This window comes from Pristis pectinata, chromosome 2, assembly GCF_009764475.1.
Source record: "Pristis pectinata isolate sPriPec2 chromosome 2, sPriPec2.1.pri, whole genome shotgun sequence".
Lineage (NCBI taxonomy): Eukaryota > Metazoa > Chordata > Chondrichthyes > Rhinopristiformes > Pristidae > Pristis > Pristis pectinata.
This window is the reverse complement of record NC_067406.1, coordinates 135,787,482-135,800,070: the sequence shown is the minus strand read 5'-3', so window position 1 is coordinate 135,800,070 and position 12,589 is coordinate 135,787,482. Positions and strand designations below refer to the sequence as shown.

The following is a 12,589-nucleotide window of genomic DNA, read 5'->3' as shown; positions in this document are numbered from 1 at the left end:
GGACAGTCGACCCTTCATCTAGATTCTGGGGTTCCTCTCGCAGTTAGTTTCTCTGCTCCCTTTCTGTTGTAAGATTGGTACATATTCGTAAATAGAGAAAGAACCTGCATGATCTTAACTTTTATTATAAGATAACGTGAGGGACAAGTTTTTTACACAGGGAGTAGTAGGTGCCTGGAATGGTAGTGGTGGAAGCAGGCAGTTTGGTGGAGTTTGAGGGGCTTTGGATCTGGATGATACACAGGAGGAGGACATTTAGTATAAATTGGCATCATGGTGGGCCGAATGGCCTGTTCCGTGCTGGACTGTTCTATGTTCTACATGATTGCAGCTGAGACGGAGCGACAGATCACTAAGTAAACACTCGAGGAGGGGGGGGTTTCCCCATTCTCTCAATTCTATTGGTCGGCGGTGGAGGTTTGGAGGCGGGGCTAGAGGACGGGGTTTCCCACATGACAGTCCTTTATAATCCGACGCTAGGATTTCAGGTGATTTTAGACTCTTGGTGTATTATCAGGAGTAGTGAAGAGCAGGAGAACATGTTGTACTGCTGGGAGCCAGGCTCGCAGCCTGAAGCTCGCCCCGAGTTGGAGGATGTTCTCAAAGGCGAACAGATCCAACACCTTTGCAGACGGGATGGATTTACCATCTTTGTGCTGGCGAACGGGAAAGTTTATAAGAAAGTCGACGGAGGGAAACCGCGACCTGGTAAGGAAAACACGGCGGTAACGTCCTTATTACAGGAGGCAGGCTGATGAGATGTCTGAAACTGGCATGCAATTCATTCTATGACACATTGAGATATCGTCAACGTATGTAGGGGTTTAAGAGTAAACTATGCAGTCGATAGATATTTTGGGATTATGGACGTAAGGTTTTGGGCAAAAGTTGTCAATTTTGAAGTATGAAGATATTAAATGTTGGGATCTGGAACAATAAAGAACATTATGCTGGGGGAACTCAGCGGGACAAGACCCTAACCCTAAAGCGGATTAGGGTCCCGACCCCAAACGTCGATTTACACCTTTTGCCTCCACGGATGCCGTTTGACCCGCTGAGTTCCTCCGGCGTCTGTTTTTATTTTGTTTTTATTTTAAAAGGCGTGGCGTTTGATTCATGCAACATTTCAGCAGAAATCGAGAAAATGCTTGAATCAGATCTCCCCACCTCCCGCCGCCTCTACGCCGCGTTACGTATCGATTACAATTAGGATTTGTGCTTCGGATACAGCGCCGAGGGCGTACTCGGGGAGTTAATGCTGGTACCGCACTTCAGCTGACGCTGGTCGGTTTCGGTTTCGTTTTCGCTTCTTACCCACAGTGACAGCCGCACAGATCCTGGTTCTAAACAGAAAGGCAGTGACGTTTCAGATTGGGCGAAGCAAAACGAAACTCCCTTTTTTTAAATATAAATGTTTACTAACTAAAAGCACTACAAAAGGACAACCAGTGACAATACACTACAACTAATTGGTATTGGTTTATTATTGTCACTTATGCCGAGGTACAGTGAAAAACGTGTTGCACACGGATCGTACAGGTCAATTCATTACACAGTGCAGTTACATTGGGTTAGTACAGAGGGCATTGATGTACGACAGGTAAAAACAATAACAGTAAAGTGTCACAGCTACAGAGAAAGTGCAGTGCAATAAGGTGCAAGGTCACAACAAGGTAGAGCGTGAGATCGGAATCCATCTCATCATATAAGGGAACCCTTCAGTAGTCTTATCAGGGTGGGATAGAAGCTGTCCTTAAGCCTGGTGGTACGTGCCCTCAGGCTCCTGTATCTTCTACCCGATGGAAGGGGAGAGAAGAGGGAATGACCCGGGTGGGTGGGGTCTTTGATTATGCTGGCTGCTTCACCAAGACAGCACAGAAAGAGAAGATAACAAACCAAACAGTGACAGAACTACAGCAAAATAACGCTAACTAAACACCCGCGAAACGCACACGCAATAAGACACCCACGAAACGCACACGCAACACTTCAGAGAAGAATCGCACTCTCACCGTCCACAACACACGCGATCCCCTGAGGGGCCCACCGAGCACGGAACTCAACCAGGCTGACTAAACTCCCCTCAGACAGGAGCTCCACCTTTGGTGAGAGCCTTTTATTGCGGTTGACTGCCAGCGAAAAGAATATTAAACAATTTCGAAGGAATTATTATGTGGATTAAACTATAGGAGTTGATAAGTAGGAAAAGATTGATAAAGTTAATACAGTGCATGCAAAGTGCTTGGGGAACTCAGCGGGTCGGGCAGCATCTGTCGATACGAGAGAAGCAAAGGACTGCAGATGCTGGAATCTCGATGAAAGACACGATGATGCTGGAGGAACTCAGCAGGCCAGGCAGCGTCTGTGGAGAAAAGCAGGCGGTCAACTTTTCGGGTCAGGACCCTTCTTCAGGACTGAAGATAGGAAAAGGGGAAGCCCAATAGGAGGGCAAAGCAGAGCAGTGATAGGTGGACAAAAGAGGGGAGGCGGGGTGGGCACAAGGTGGTGATAGGTGGATGCTGGTAAGAGATAGTGATCGGCAGGTGTGGGGGAGGAGGGGAGAGCAGATCCACGGGGGGATGGGTCAAAGGTAAGGAGAGAGAGGGAAGAAAGGTAGAAAAAGAGGCTAGGAAAGGGAAGAAGAGAAGAAGCGTGGTGCAGGGGGGTGTTGGGGAGAAGGGGGGGGTGGGGATTACCGACAGTGGGAGAATTCAATGTTCATGCCATTAGGCTGCAAGGTTCCAAGACGGAAAATGAGGTGCTGCTCCTCCAGTTTGCGCTTGGAATCCTCCTGGCAGTGGAGGAGGCCGAGGACTGACATATCAGTGATAGTGTGGGAGAGGGAGTTGAAGTGACTGGCAATGGGGAGATGCAGGTCGCGGTTACGGACAGAGCGCGGGTGTTCTGCGAAACGGTCAAGGTTTCGGGTCAGGACCCTTTATTTGGACACTCTCCAATGAACATCCTCACTGAAACCACTTAAAACTTCTGATGTGGGGTCTCAACCTGAAATGTGGGCCATCCTTCTGCCCCCACAGATGCTGCCCGACCTGCTGAGTTCCTCCAGCAGCTCGTTTTCTTTTCTGCTCCAGGTTCCAGCATCTGCAGTTCCAGGTGTCTCCAGTGTTGTCAGTGGCAATAGTAAGAAGCTTCAAAATCAGTAAAAAACAAAACTCTGAATGCAATTTCTGTAAGAAGAGAAAATGCTAGAAACACTCAGCAGGTCAGGCAGCATCTGGGGAGTTAATGCTTCAGGCCCGAGATCCTTCAGCAGAAGTTTCAAGTGGTTTCAGTGACAGTGTTCATTGGAAGAGTAGAACATCTAGCCTTTGAACTCTTGACCTCACAGTCTACCTAGTCATTGCCTTGCACCTTATTGCCTGCCTGCACTGCACTTTTTCTGTAACTGTGACACTTTATTCTGCATTTTGTATTGTTTTACCTTGTACTACTTCAATGCATTGTTGTAATGAATTGATCTGTATGAATGGTATGCAAGACAAGTTTTTCACTGTACCTCAGTACATGTGACAATAATAAACCATCAAGTTACATCCTACAAACTTTTGCTCCATTAAAGGACATCACCTCCAAATCACTCTCCTAATAACAATCAATGAATTTCTCACCTTGAACATTGCAAGTTTAGGGGAGAGATTTTCCGATTTCCACTGGAGGGAAAAAGTGACACAAGAGACTGCAGATGCTGGAATCTGAAGCTGCTGGAGGAACTCAGTGGGTCAGGCAGCGTCTGTGGAGGGAAATGGACAGTTAACATTTCAAGTCAAGACCCTTCATCTGAGCTGAACGAGTAGCGGGGCGATAACCAGTGCAAAGAATACTTTACATTGGCTGTGTCCCTTGTATCTTTCAGTCCAGATGAAGGGTCTTGACCCAAGATGTTGGCTGTCCATTTCCCTCCACAGATGCTGCCTGACCCCATCCCCCAATAAAAGTGCTTCCTATATGGCTGTGTGTGATCACAACACAAGCATTTAAATTTATGATCATAAGACCATAAGACATAGGAGCAGAATTAGGCCATTCGGCCTATCAAGTCTACTCTGCCATTCGGTCATGGCTGATTTAATTTTCTCTCTCAGCCCCACTTTCCTGCCTTCACCCTGTAACCTTTGACACCCTCACTAATCAAGAACCTATTGACCTCTGCTCTAAATATACCCAATGACTTGGCCTCCACAGCTGTCTGTGGCAATGGATTCCACAGATTCACCACCCTCATCTCTGTTCTAAAGGGATGTCTTTCTATTCTGAGGGTGTGCTCCTTGACCCCTTTGGAGGGGCTCTTTAAACAGATGCCCACCTCACTTGGTGTGTGGGATGCATTCCCAGGAATGAGAACACTGACACATTTTATATGCAGGGAGTGAGTGATTTGCTACTGACGACACTGCTGGGCTGGGAATCTGCTCCCGACCTCCACTATCTCCATGTGGACCTACTTCAGAACCTTGGGACGCTGCTCATCAGGTCATAGGGACATACTGCCTTTCGGTCGCTATGCCGGTGGGACTTGAACTTGCGTTTTATACATGCGGGTTAGTAGGTTAATTGGCCACTGTGAATTGCTCCAGTGTGTGAGTGGTAGAATCTGGGGGGAATAAAAAATGGGATTGTTGCAGGATTGTGTAAATGGGCGCGTGATGGTCCACTCAGATTCAGTGGGCCAAAGAGCCTGTTTCCATCCTTTATCTCCCTGTGACTCCATGAGTTTGTTGGTCCAATTGGAGGACCACATTACTACAGTACCTCAGCATTAATAACTTGTTTTATTTTCACACAGGGCAGTTTAATTATTTCAAGGAACAGAAGATTCACTTTGCCGATTGTGGGAGATCCCATATCCTGTTTCTTTCTGAAACAGGAAGCGTTTTTCACAGTGAAGTCAAGCTAAAGGGATCTGCAGATAAGCCAAGAGAGACCTTCATAACGAAACCACAGTAAGAATTGCGTATTTCCTGATCTTTCAAGTTTGAACAAGTTTGGTGATTTCAGTTTTTCTGTGCTACTGTGTTGTTATCTAAACCATAGAGTGAGAGGCCACCAACAATTGCAAGGAGAAAAGTGTCAAGATTTTGGTTTATTTGCTTTTCCAATTAAATAGACATTGAAAGGACCTGCTGATTGTTCAAGATTGAAAGTTCCATCCAGTGGACAGCAATTATTGACAGTACAGCACCACAGTGAGATAGAATCTTTGATTACATATCCAGCTTTTTTTGGAGGATTTTCTAACTTAGACGGATGATTGCTGCCAGCTGAGCCAAGACTGAATCACTTGGGTGGACTTGGCAAATATAATCCCAGAGAAATACATCTATTCTCCCCATGACCATGTGGGTCTCCCCTGGGCGATCCTATTTCCTCCCACATCCCAAAGACATGCTGGTAGTTTAATTGGCCACTGTAAATTGCCCTGTGTGTAGGTAAGGTTTAAGGTCTATATTTAAGATAAGATAAGATCTTTATTAGTCACATGTACATCGAAACACACAGTGAAATACATCCGTTGTGTAGTGATTTTTTTTTTGGGGGGGCAGCCCACAAGTGTCGCCACGTTTCCAGCGCCAACATAGCATGCCCATAACTTCCTGACCTGTACGTCTTTGGAATGTGGGTGGAAACCGGAGTATCCGGAGGAAACCCACACAGACACGGGGAGAACGTACGAACTCCTTACAGACAGTGGCCGGATTTGAACCCGGGTGGCTGGTGCTGTAAAGCATTATGCTAACCACTATGTACAAGGATAGCAGAAAGATCCTCATTATGTTGGTGTTCTTATTTTGAAGTGGCTTCCAATGTTGAGATGATTTTCCGGATTTTCTCATGACATAGAAGGAGACCACTTGGCCTATTTAGATTATGTTGGCTCTCAAAGCAATCTCATCAGTCCCATTGCCCAAGTTTTTTCCCGGTAACTTTTCCTCTCTCACACCTCCGTTGACTCCACCTGACTTTCTTGCTTCCAACTACACTAAAGGGCAATTTACAGGGGACAATTAACCTACCAGCATGTCTTTAGGATGTAAGATGAAAGCAGAGCAGCCAGGAATACCCACAGCGAGAACATGCAAGCTCCACACAGAGCACTGAAGGTCAGGAATGATCCCTGGTCGCTGGAGCTGTGCGGCAGCAGCACTACCTGCTGCAGTGTGGCAGCTGCAGCAAGGGGAGGGTTAAGATAGTGTGCAGGCTGAGATTGTTTTCAGACACTGTGCAGTCACCCGTGCTTAGCAAGGTCCTTGAGAGCATCGCTCCTCTTTGTACAGCGTGGGAGCTGAGGTCAGCAGGCACACCAAGAGGATGTCAACGAAGGATTGCAAGGCACACACTAACTATTAGATAATTACTAACACTAAGGTACTATTGGCCATTAACATGTAGTTTCTATTGGTCATTAACACCTATATTAATGGAACATGATTTTATGTACGCAAATGAAGGATTCTAAGGTGCGCAAGATTTTAATTGGTCAATATCCGTTTAAAAGGACAACTCTTTGTTGAAACCTTAAAATAGTTTGGTGACAGTTAAAATAGTTTGGTTCTCCTTATGCACGTGAATAAAGTGTGATTGAGAAATGAGTGCAGGTTGTCAGAGTCCAGTTAATCAGAGGTGACAGCAACACTCTGCCATCCAATATCATATGAAAAGAAACATTAAAGCAGTCTCAGATGAAATGTGGCAAATTAGAGATATGTAAACGACTTAGTCACTGTACATCATTATGTTCATTTTTTTTAATATTCAGGTTACTTAAGAGTCTGAGTGAAAACAATATAATCCAAGTGACCTGTGGAAATAATCACTCACTGGCGCTCTCCAAAGGTAAAACCAAAAAAAGTATCTTCATTGTAACTTAATCAGAAAGATTATTGCAATAAGAAACTATACATCCTCTCTAGGAATGAACAAATCAAAGTTTGTCACAAATTGGCACATGGTTCCATTAAGTTAAAAGTTGAAATGCCATTCGGTGCAGCAAAGATCAAGTTACTGGACTAGGAACCCAGAGGCTGAGACTAATGGAATGGAGAATTCAAACCCCACCAGGGCAACTGAGGAATGTAAATGCAATAGTTATATAAACCTGTGAAATGAAATGCAAAAAACAAACTGCTGGAGGAAGTTTGTGGAGGGAAAGGAATGGTTGATGTTTTTAATGCAGAGTCTGGACCTGAAATGCCGACAATAACTTTCCTTCCACAGATGCAGTGCAATCTTCTTGAGTTCCTCCAGCAGATTGTATTTTGCCCCAGATTCCAGCAAGTATAGTCCCTTGTGTCTCGTGTGAAATTAACTACCTAGAATTAATAACAATCACAATGAAATTACTGAAATGCCATAAAAACCCATTTGATTCACTGGCATCCTTCAGTGAAAGAAATCTGCCATCCTCCGTGTGAGTCCAATGAATAATAAAAACTTGAATTCGCCTCTTTCACACAAGTGAACAAATGTCCCTGAGTTGGATATCCATTCGTTTTGCCTTCTGTGCCCTCAGTTTGAGAAGGTTCCTTCTCGGGATGGGGACAACACAGGCAAGCCCTACATTTATTATCTGGTCCTAGCTGCAGAAGACAGATAAACAGAGTAGAGACACAAGAGGCTGCCGATGCTGGAATCTGGAGCAACACACACAAGATGCTGGAGGAACTCAGTGGGTCAGGCAGCATCTGTGGAGGAAATGGACAGGTGACGTTTCAGGTCGAAACCCTTCATCTGGACTGTTCCAGACCCGAAACGTCGACTGTTCATTTTCCTCCATAGATGCTGCCTGACCCGCTGAGTTCCTCCAGCACCTTGTGTGTTGCTCCAGATGACAGTCTGGTGTGTTGTAGCTCCTTACTGAATGTGAGATTCCTCATTCACTTTGGAAGTGGAGCTGTCACAATTTCCAATTATCATCTTCATCATTTTAGTGTTGAGAGTATCTTCTCCTGGTTGGCTAAAGAGCTGCACTTGCCCATTAATAATGGAGGGGACCATTCACAACCAGTAACCACTCATTTCCCTCCACTGAGTGCCCACCAATTGCTTGGAGTTGGTTCATTGGTCTTCAATCACCAGGGCTCTCTGAAGAGGTGTCCACTCTCAAACCTCTGACGTAGAGGCAAGAATACTGCCTCTGAGCCAGTGGTCACTGCAACTGGGTTGTGAGTACTTGCTGGATATCACTGTAGCATTTCAAAACCTTGTGGGTGAAATCTGCCCTCCTTCACTTGTGCTAAAGTCAATAATGGTGACCTTCACCTTCTGACTTAAGATCAAGAGTGAAACCTTGGAATGGAACAACGTATTGTGTGGTCCTTGTGCTGCAGGAGAAATTGTTCGCTCATTATTTATAAAAGGATATTTGATGCTCTGACCATTATTTATGCTCAATACTTTATAGAAAGGTTAAAGTAGAAATACTTTTCCTATGTATCTATTTTCTTGTGCAAGATCAATATATCAGACTATGTTTGTTGGAACCCAAAAGCTAATACTTTACCTCATTTGACTTCTCTCGCAAGATGGCCAAGTGTTTGCCTGGGGACAGAACACCTTTGGTCAGCTGGGTCTCGGTAAAAAGGATCCCTCCCCTTGCAACCCCGAGACTGTGAAAAGATTTTCTGGGATCCCAGTGGCTCAGATTGCAGCCGGAGGAGAGCACAGCTGTGCCCTGACCGTCTCAGGGGCAGTACTTGCCTGGGGAAGAAACAATCACGGACAGCTGGGGCTCAAGGACACAGAGGGTAAGAACATTGGCAACAGTATCAGTTCCATTTCCTTTCTGTGGTCTTCATTTCCAAGCCAGGTCTTGTACCCTGGTTTTCCTTTATTGACAATGGGCCATACTCACCAATCACGTCATTAGTTCTACACTTAATTAGGGATAATCCTCTGGTGAAAATAACCTGAAGGAAACCATTTTTAACCTGACCAACAAATCACTGCATAGGGCAGGGCCTTCCAATCTTGTACAACCATGCCCTTTGACAAATGGCTTTGATCATGCAACATTGCCAAACATCTTGAATGTTTGGGAATATAATAACAGACATTCAAAAAATAATCATAATGTTAAAATGTTTTGATTTTCTTTAGAAAGTTAGAGAAATTAAAATGTTTAAAAGTGGTTAAATATCTTAAGTCAATTAATGTCAATTATCTGTAACGTCAGAGAACCTGAGGCAGATCTAAGCTGACACAGTGCAGAGGGCAGAATTCCCAGTGCATGTGTGAGGAAACAGCAGGAACCGTTACTCTGTTGCTGGTCTCCAATGCCAGAGCAAAGTCAGAAGGATAGAAACTAGGACCTCTCCAGGAAGCATAGGACTTCTGCAATCATGCATGCTTCCTCAGGAGTCTGACTTTCCTGAAAGTTGGCATTTCCTCATTGATGAACATTCAGTCAACAGACTGAACCTGAAGCTCAGTAAATAACTGAGCATAACAAGAGAGCACTAAATTCCATTGATAAGATGGCTGAATTCATAGAAGTGACTGTTGTTGGAAAATCAGACCACAGTTTACAGAATTTGACAGAGTGCCAACTATCCTTCGATTTCTGAATGTTGAATCATTCATTTGGCCTCTTTTCAGACTCTTGAACAAAATGAACTCATTACCCAGAGCATTTTACAACAGAGAAAACATTATTGCATTATGACAGTCCCGAATCAAGCATCCTTTGTTAGAGGATGCTTGTGTTTGGGACTGTCATAATGCAATCTTCAGGATAGAAGTTTACAACTATATCAAGTGCATTCAATGATTATAATATATTTTACTTTTAATTATTCAATCAGTTTTAGTTTGAACCTTCATGGTTAATTACCATTTGGTCAAAATACATTCGAAGGGGCTATCATGGTGGAAACAGGAGGCAGAGTGTGGGCTGATTACTTTCATTCTATCTTGCAGATATTCTTATTCCCACACATGTGCAACTCTTAGCGTGCAAGAGGACCATCTATATTTCTTGTGGAGAAGAGCACACGGCTGTTCTGACAAAGGTTTGCTCTGAGAAAATTTAAAACCTTAATGGTTTGCTCTGCATTTTTGAAGTGGGGGAAATTTGCAGTCTGTGGGGGAAATGTGACGGACTTTGCAGTCTGGCTAAGTGATGGCAGTTTGATGATTAAAATCCCTGAGGAAGACAGTGATACCTCAATGAATCTCCTCTAGTGATTAACTCAGGAATTTCAAGTGTGAGGTGTAATTAAATCCTGTGGAAGGGAGATCACAGTGGAGAGACTATCCCTTGGGTTTACACAAAGATAGATTCCTTGGATTAAATAGCTGGGGCTTGAATGTTTTGGTTTTACTTTTTGTTCAGGAGAAACAAAGGACTGCAGATGCTGGAATCTAGATTAAAAACACGATGATGCTGGAGGAACTCAACAGGCCAGGCAGCACCTGTGGAGAAAAGCTAGTGGTCAATGTTTTGGGTCAGGACCCTTCTTCAGCACTGACAATAGGAAAAGGGGAAGCCCAATATATAGGGGGGAAAAGCAGAGCAGTGATAGGTGGACAAAAGAGGGGAGGTGGGTTGGGCACAAGGTGATGATGGGCAGACGCAGGTAAGAGATAGTAATAGGTGTGGGGGAGGAGGGGAGAGCAGATCCACCGGGGGATGGGTCAAAGGTAAGGAGAGAGAGAAAAAGGTAGAAAAAAAGAGGCTAGGAAAGGGAAGAAGAGAAGAAGCGTGGTGGGGGGGGGGTGTTGTGGGGAAGGGGGTTGGGGATTACCTTCAGTGGGAGAATTCAATGTTCGTGCCGTTAGGCTGCAAGGTTCCAAGACGGAAAATGAGGTGCTGTTCCTCCAGTTTGTACTTGGAATTCTCCTGGCAGTGGAGGAGGCCGAGGACTGACATATCAGTGATAGTGTGGGAGGGGGAGCTGAAGTGACTGGCAATGGGGAGATGCAGATTGCAGTTACGGACAGAGCGTAGGTGTTCTGTGAAGTGGTTCGGTTTGCTGATGATTTTTTCACTATTTTTGGTGTTCAGCAAATTGGGATATTTTCAGTCACTAAAACATACTTCAGTCAGTTCATAGAGACAAGTAGCACAGAGACAGGCCCATCGGCCCACAGAGTCTGTGCCAACTATCAAATACCCATTTACACAAATCCCACTTTATTCACCCCACTTTCTCATCAGATCCTATTACTCACTGAAACACTCTGGACAATTTACAAAGGCTAACTAACCTACCAACTCACATATATTTTGGGATGTGAGAGGAAACCGAAGTATCCACTGGAGATCCACATGGTCACAGGAGGAACATTCAAACTCTGCACAGGCAGCATGGAGGTCAGGATGGAACCTAGGTCACTGGAGCTGTGAGGCAGAAGCTCTCCTAGTTACTTCTGTTGTCCCTATACATGAACTTACAGTCTCCATAAAATGTAGCTAAATCAAAGTCATTAGCAATTAATGACAGTAATTAAAGACAATTTTGTTTTATCTTCATTACTTCTTCAACAGGATCCTAATGCTCTTTCTTGTAATCACAGAGACTTTTGCCTTTCACTCCATCCCATTCCCTTCTGCTTTTTCTCACCACTGTCACACCACTGACATCCCACAGACAGTGGGATTGGCCTGAAGTCTTCACCAACATTTCGACAGCTGCTTGCAGCATTATGAAAGCTTAATAAATGAGAATGTAAATTTTGCATGGGTGGCACTTATTACAGGGCCAGAGTGAAAATAAAACAATTTTCCAGTTGGTCTTTGCGGGTTTTATGTGTCTTTATCAATGAAAACTGGAAAATTCAAGCTCTTACATTATAATTACAGGTATGTGAGATAGAACATAGAACATTGAACATTACAGCACAGTACAGGCCCTTCAGCCCACGGTGTTATGCCGACATCCTTTCCTACCCATGTATCTGCCCAAATATCTTATAAACATTGTAATGGTATCCATTTCTATCACCTCCTCTGGCAGCTCATTCCACATACCCACCACTCTGTGTGAAAATCTTGCCCCTCAGGTCTCCTTTAAATCTTTTCCCTCTCACCTTAAACCCATGCCCTCTAGTTTTAGACTCCCTTACCCTGGAAAAAAGACTGTGACCATCCATCTTATCCAATGTATTTTCAAGCTGTAGGTTTTTTGTGCATTTAATTAATTTGCTCAAAATTTCTCTGAAAGAAGAGTATGAACATAACCAACATTCAGGAGGTGTTGGTTAATTCAGGGTAGGTTCAGCTCAAATTACAATTCTCAGCTGCTAGATGCCACTCTCATGTTTGGTAACTGTTATAACATGCACTGGTTGATGATAAAAGATGCACTCGAGCAAAGTCATGTACGTAAGTGCCTCGGGCTTTTCTTCAGGAAGTGAAGACACCGATAAATGATCACTTTTTCCTCTAGGATGGATTTGTTTTCACTTTTGGAGCTGGGGCATACGGACAACTTGGACACAACTCGACGAAGGATGAGATCAAACCTCGTCTGGTTAGCGGACTCTTTGGAAAAAAAGTCTCTCAGATTGCATGTGGGAGGTGAGGTGGTAATAAACTAACAAAAGTATACTGTCAGTTTCATTCCATTTTATG

At 44.3% G+C, this 12,589-nt stretch overlaps 1 protein-coding gene across 1 annotated transcript in view; it reads left to right on the top strand.

Annotated features, from left to right (window-relative positions):
- herc56.1 (HECT and RLD domain containing E3 ubiquitin protein ligase 56.1) overlaps nucleotides 1-12,589 on the top strand; it is a 100,483-nt gene that overhangs the window by 51,833 nt on the left and 36,061 nt on the right. Inside the window, exons 24-29 of the mRNA XM_052041017.1 lie at nucleotides 481-708; nucleotides 4,805-4,961; nucleotides 6,776-6,852; nucleotides 8,541-8,762; nucleotides 9,934-10,025; nucleotides 12,405-12,535. Coding sequence (XP_051896977.1) covers nucleotides 481-708; nucleotides 4,805-4,961; nucleotides 6,776-6,852; nucleotides 8,541-8,762; nucleotides 9,934-10,025; nucleotides 12,405-12,535 — 907 coding nt within the window. The remainder of the gene's footprint in view (nucleotides 1-480; nucleotides 709-4,804; nucleotides 4,962-6,775; nucleotides 6,853-8,540; nucleotides 8,763-9,933; nucleotides 10,026-12,404; nucleotides 12,536-12,589) is intronic.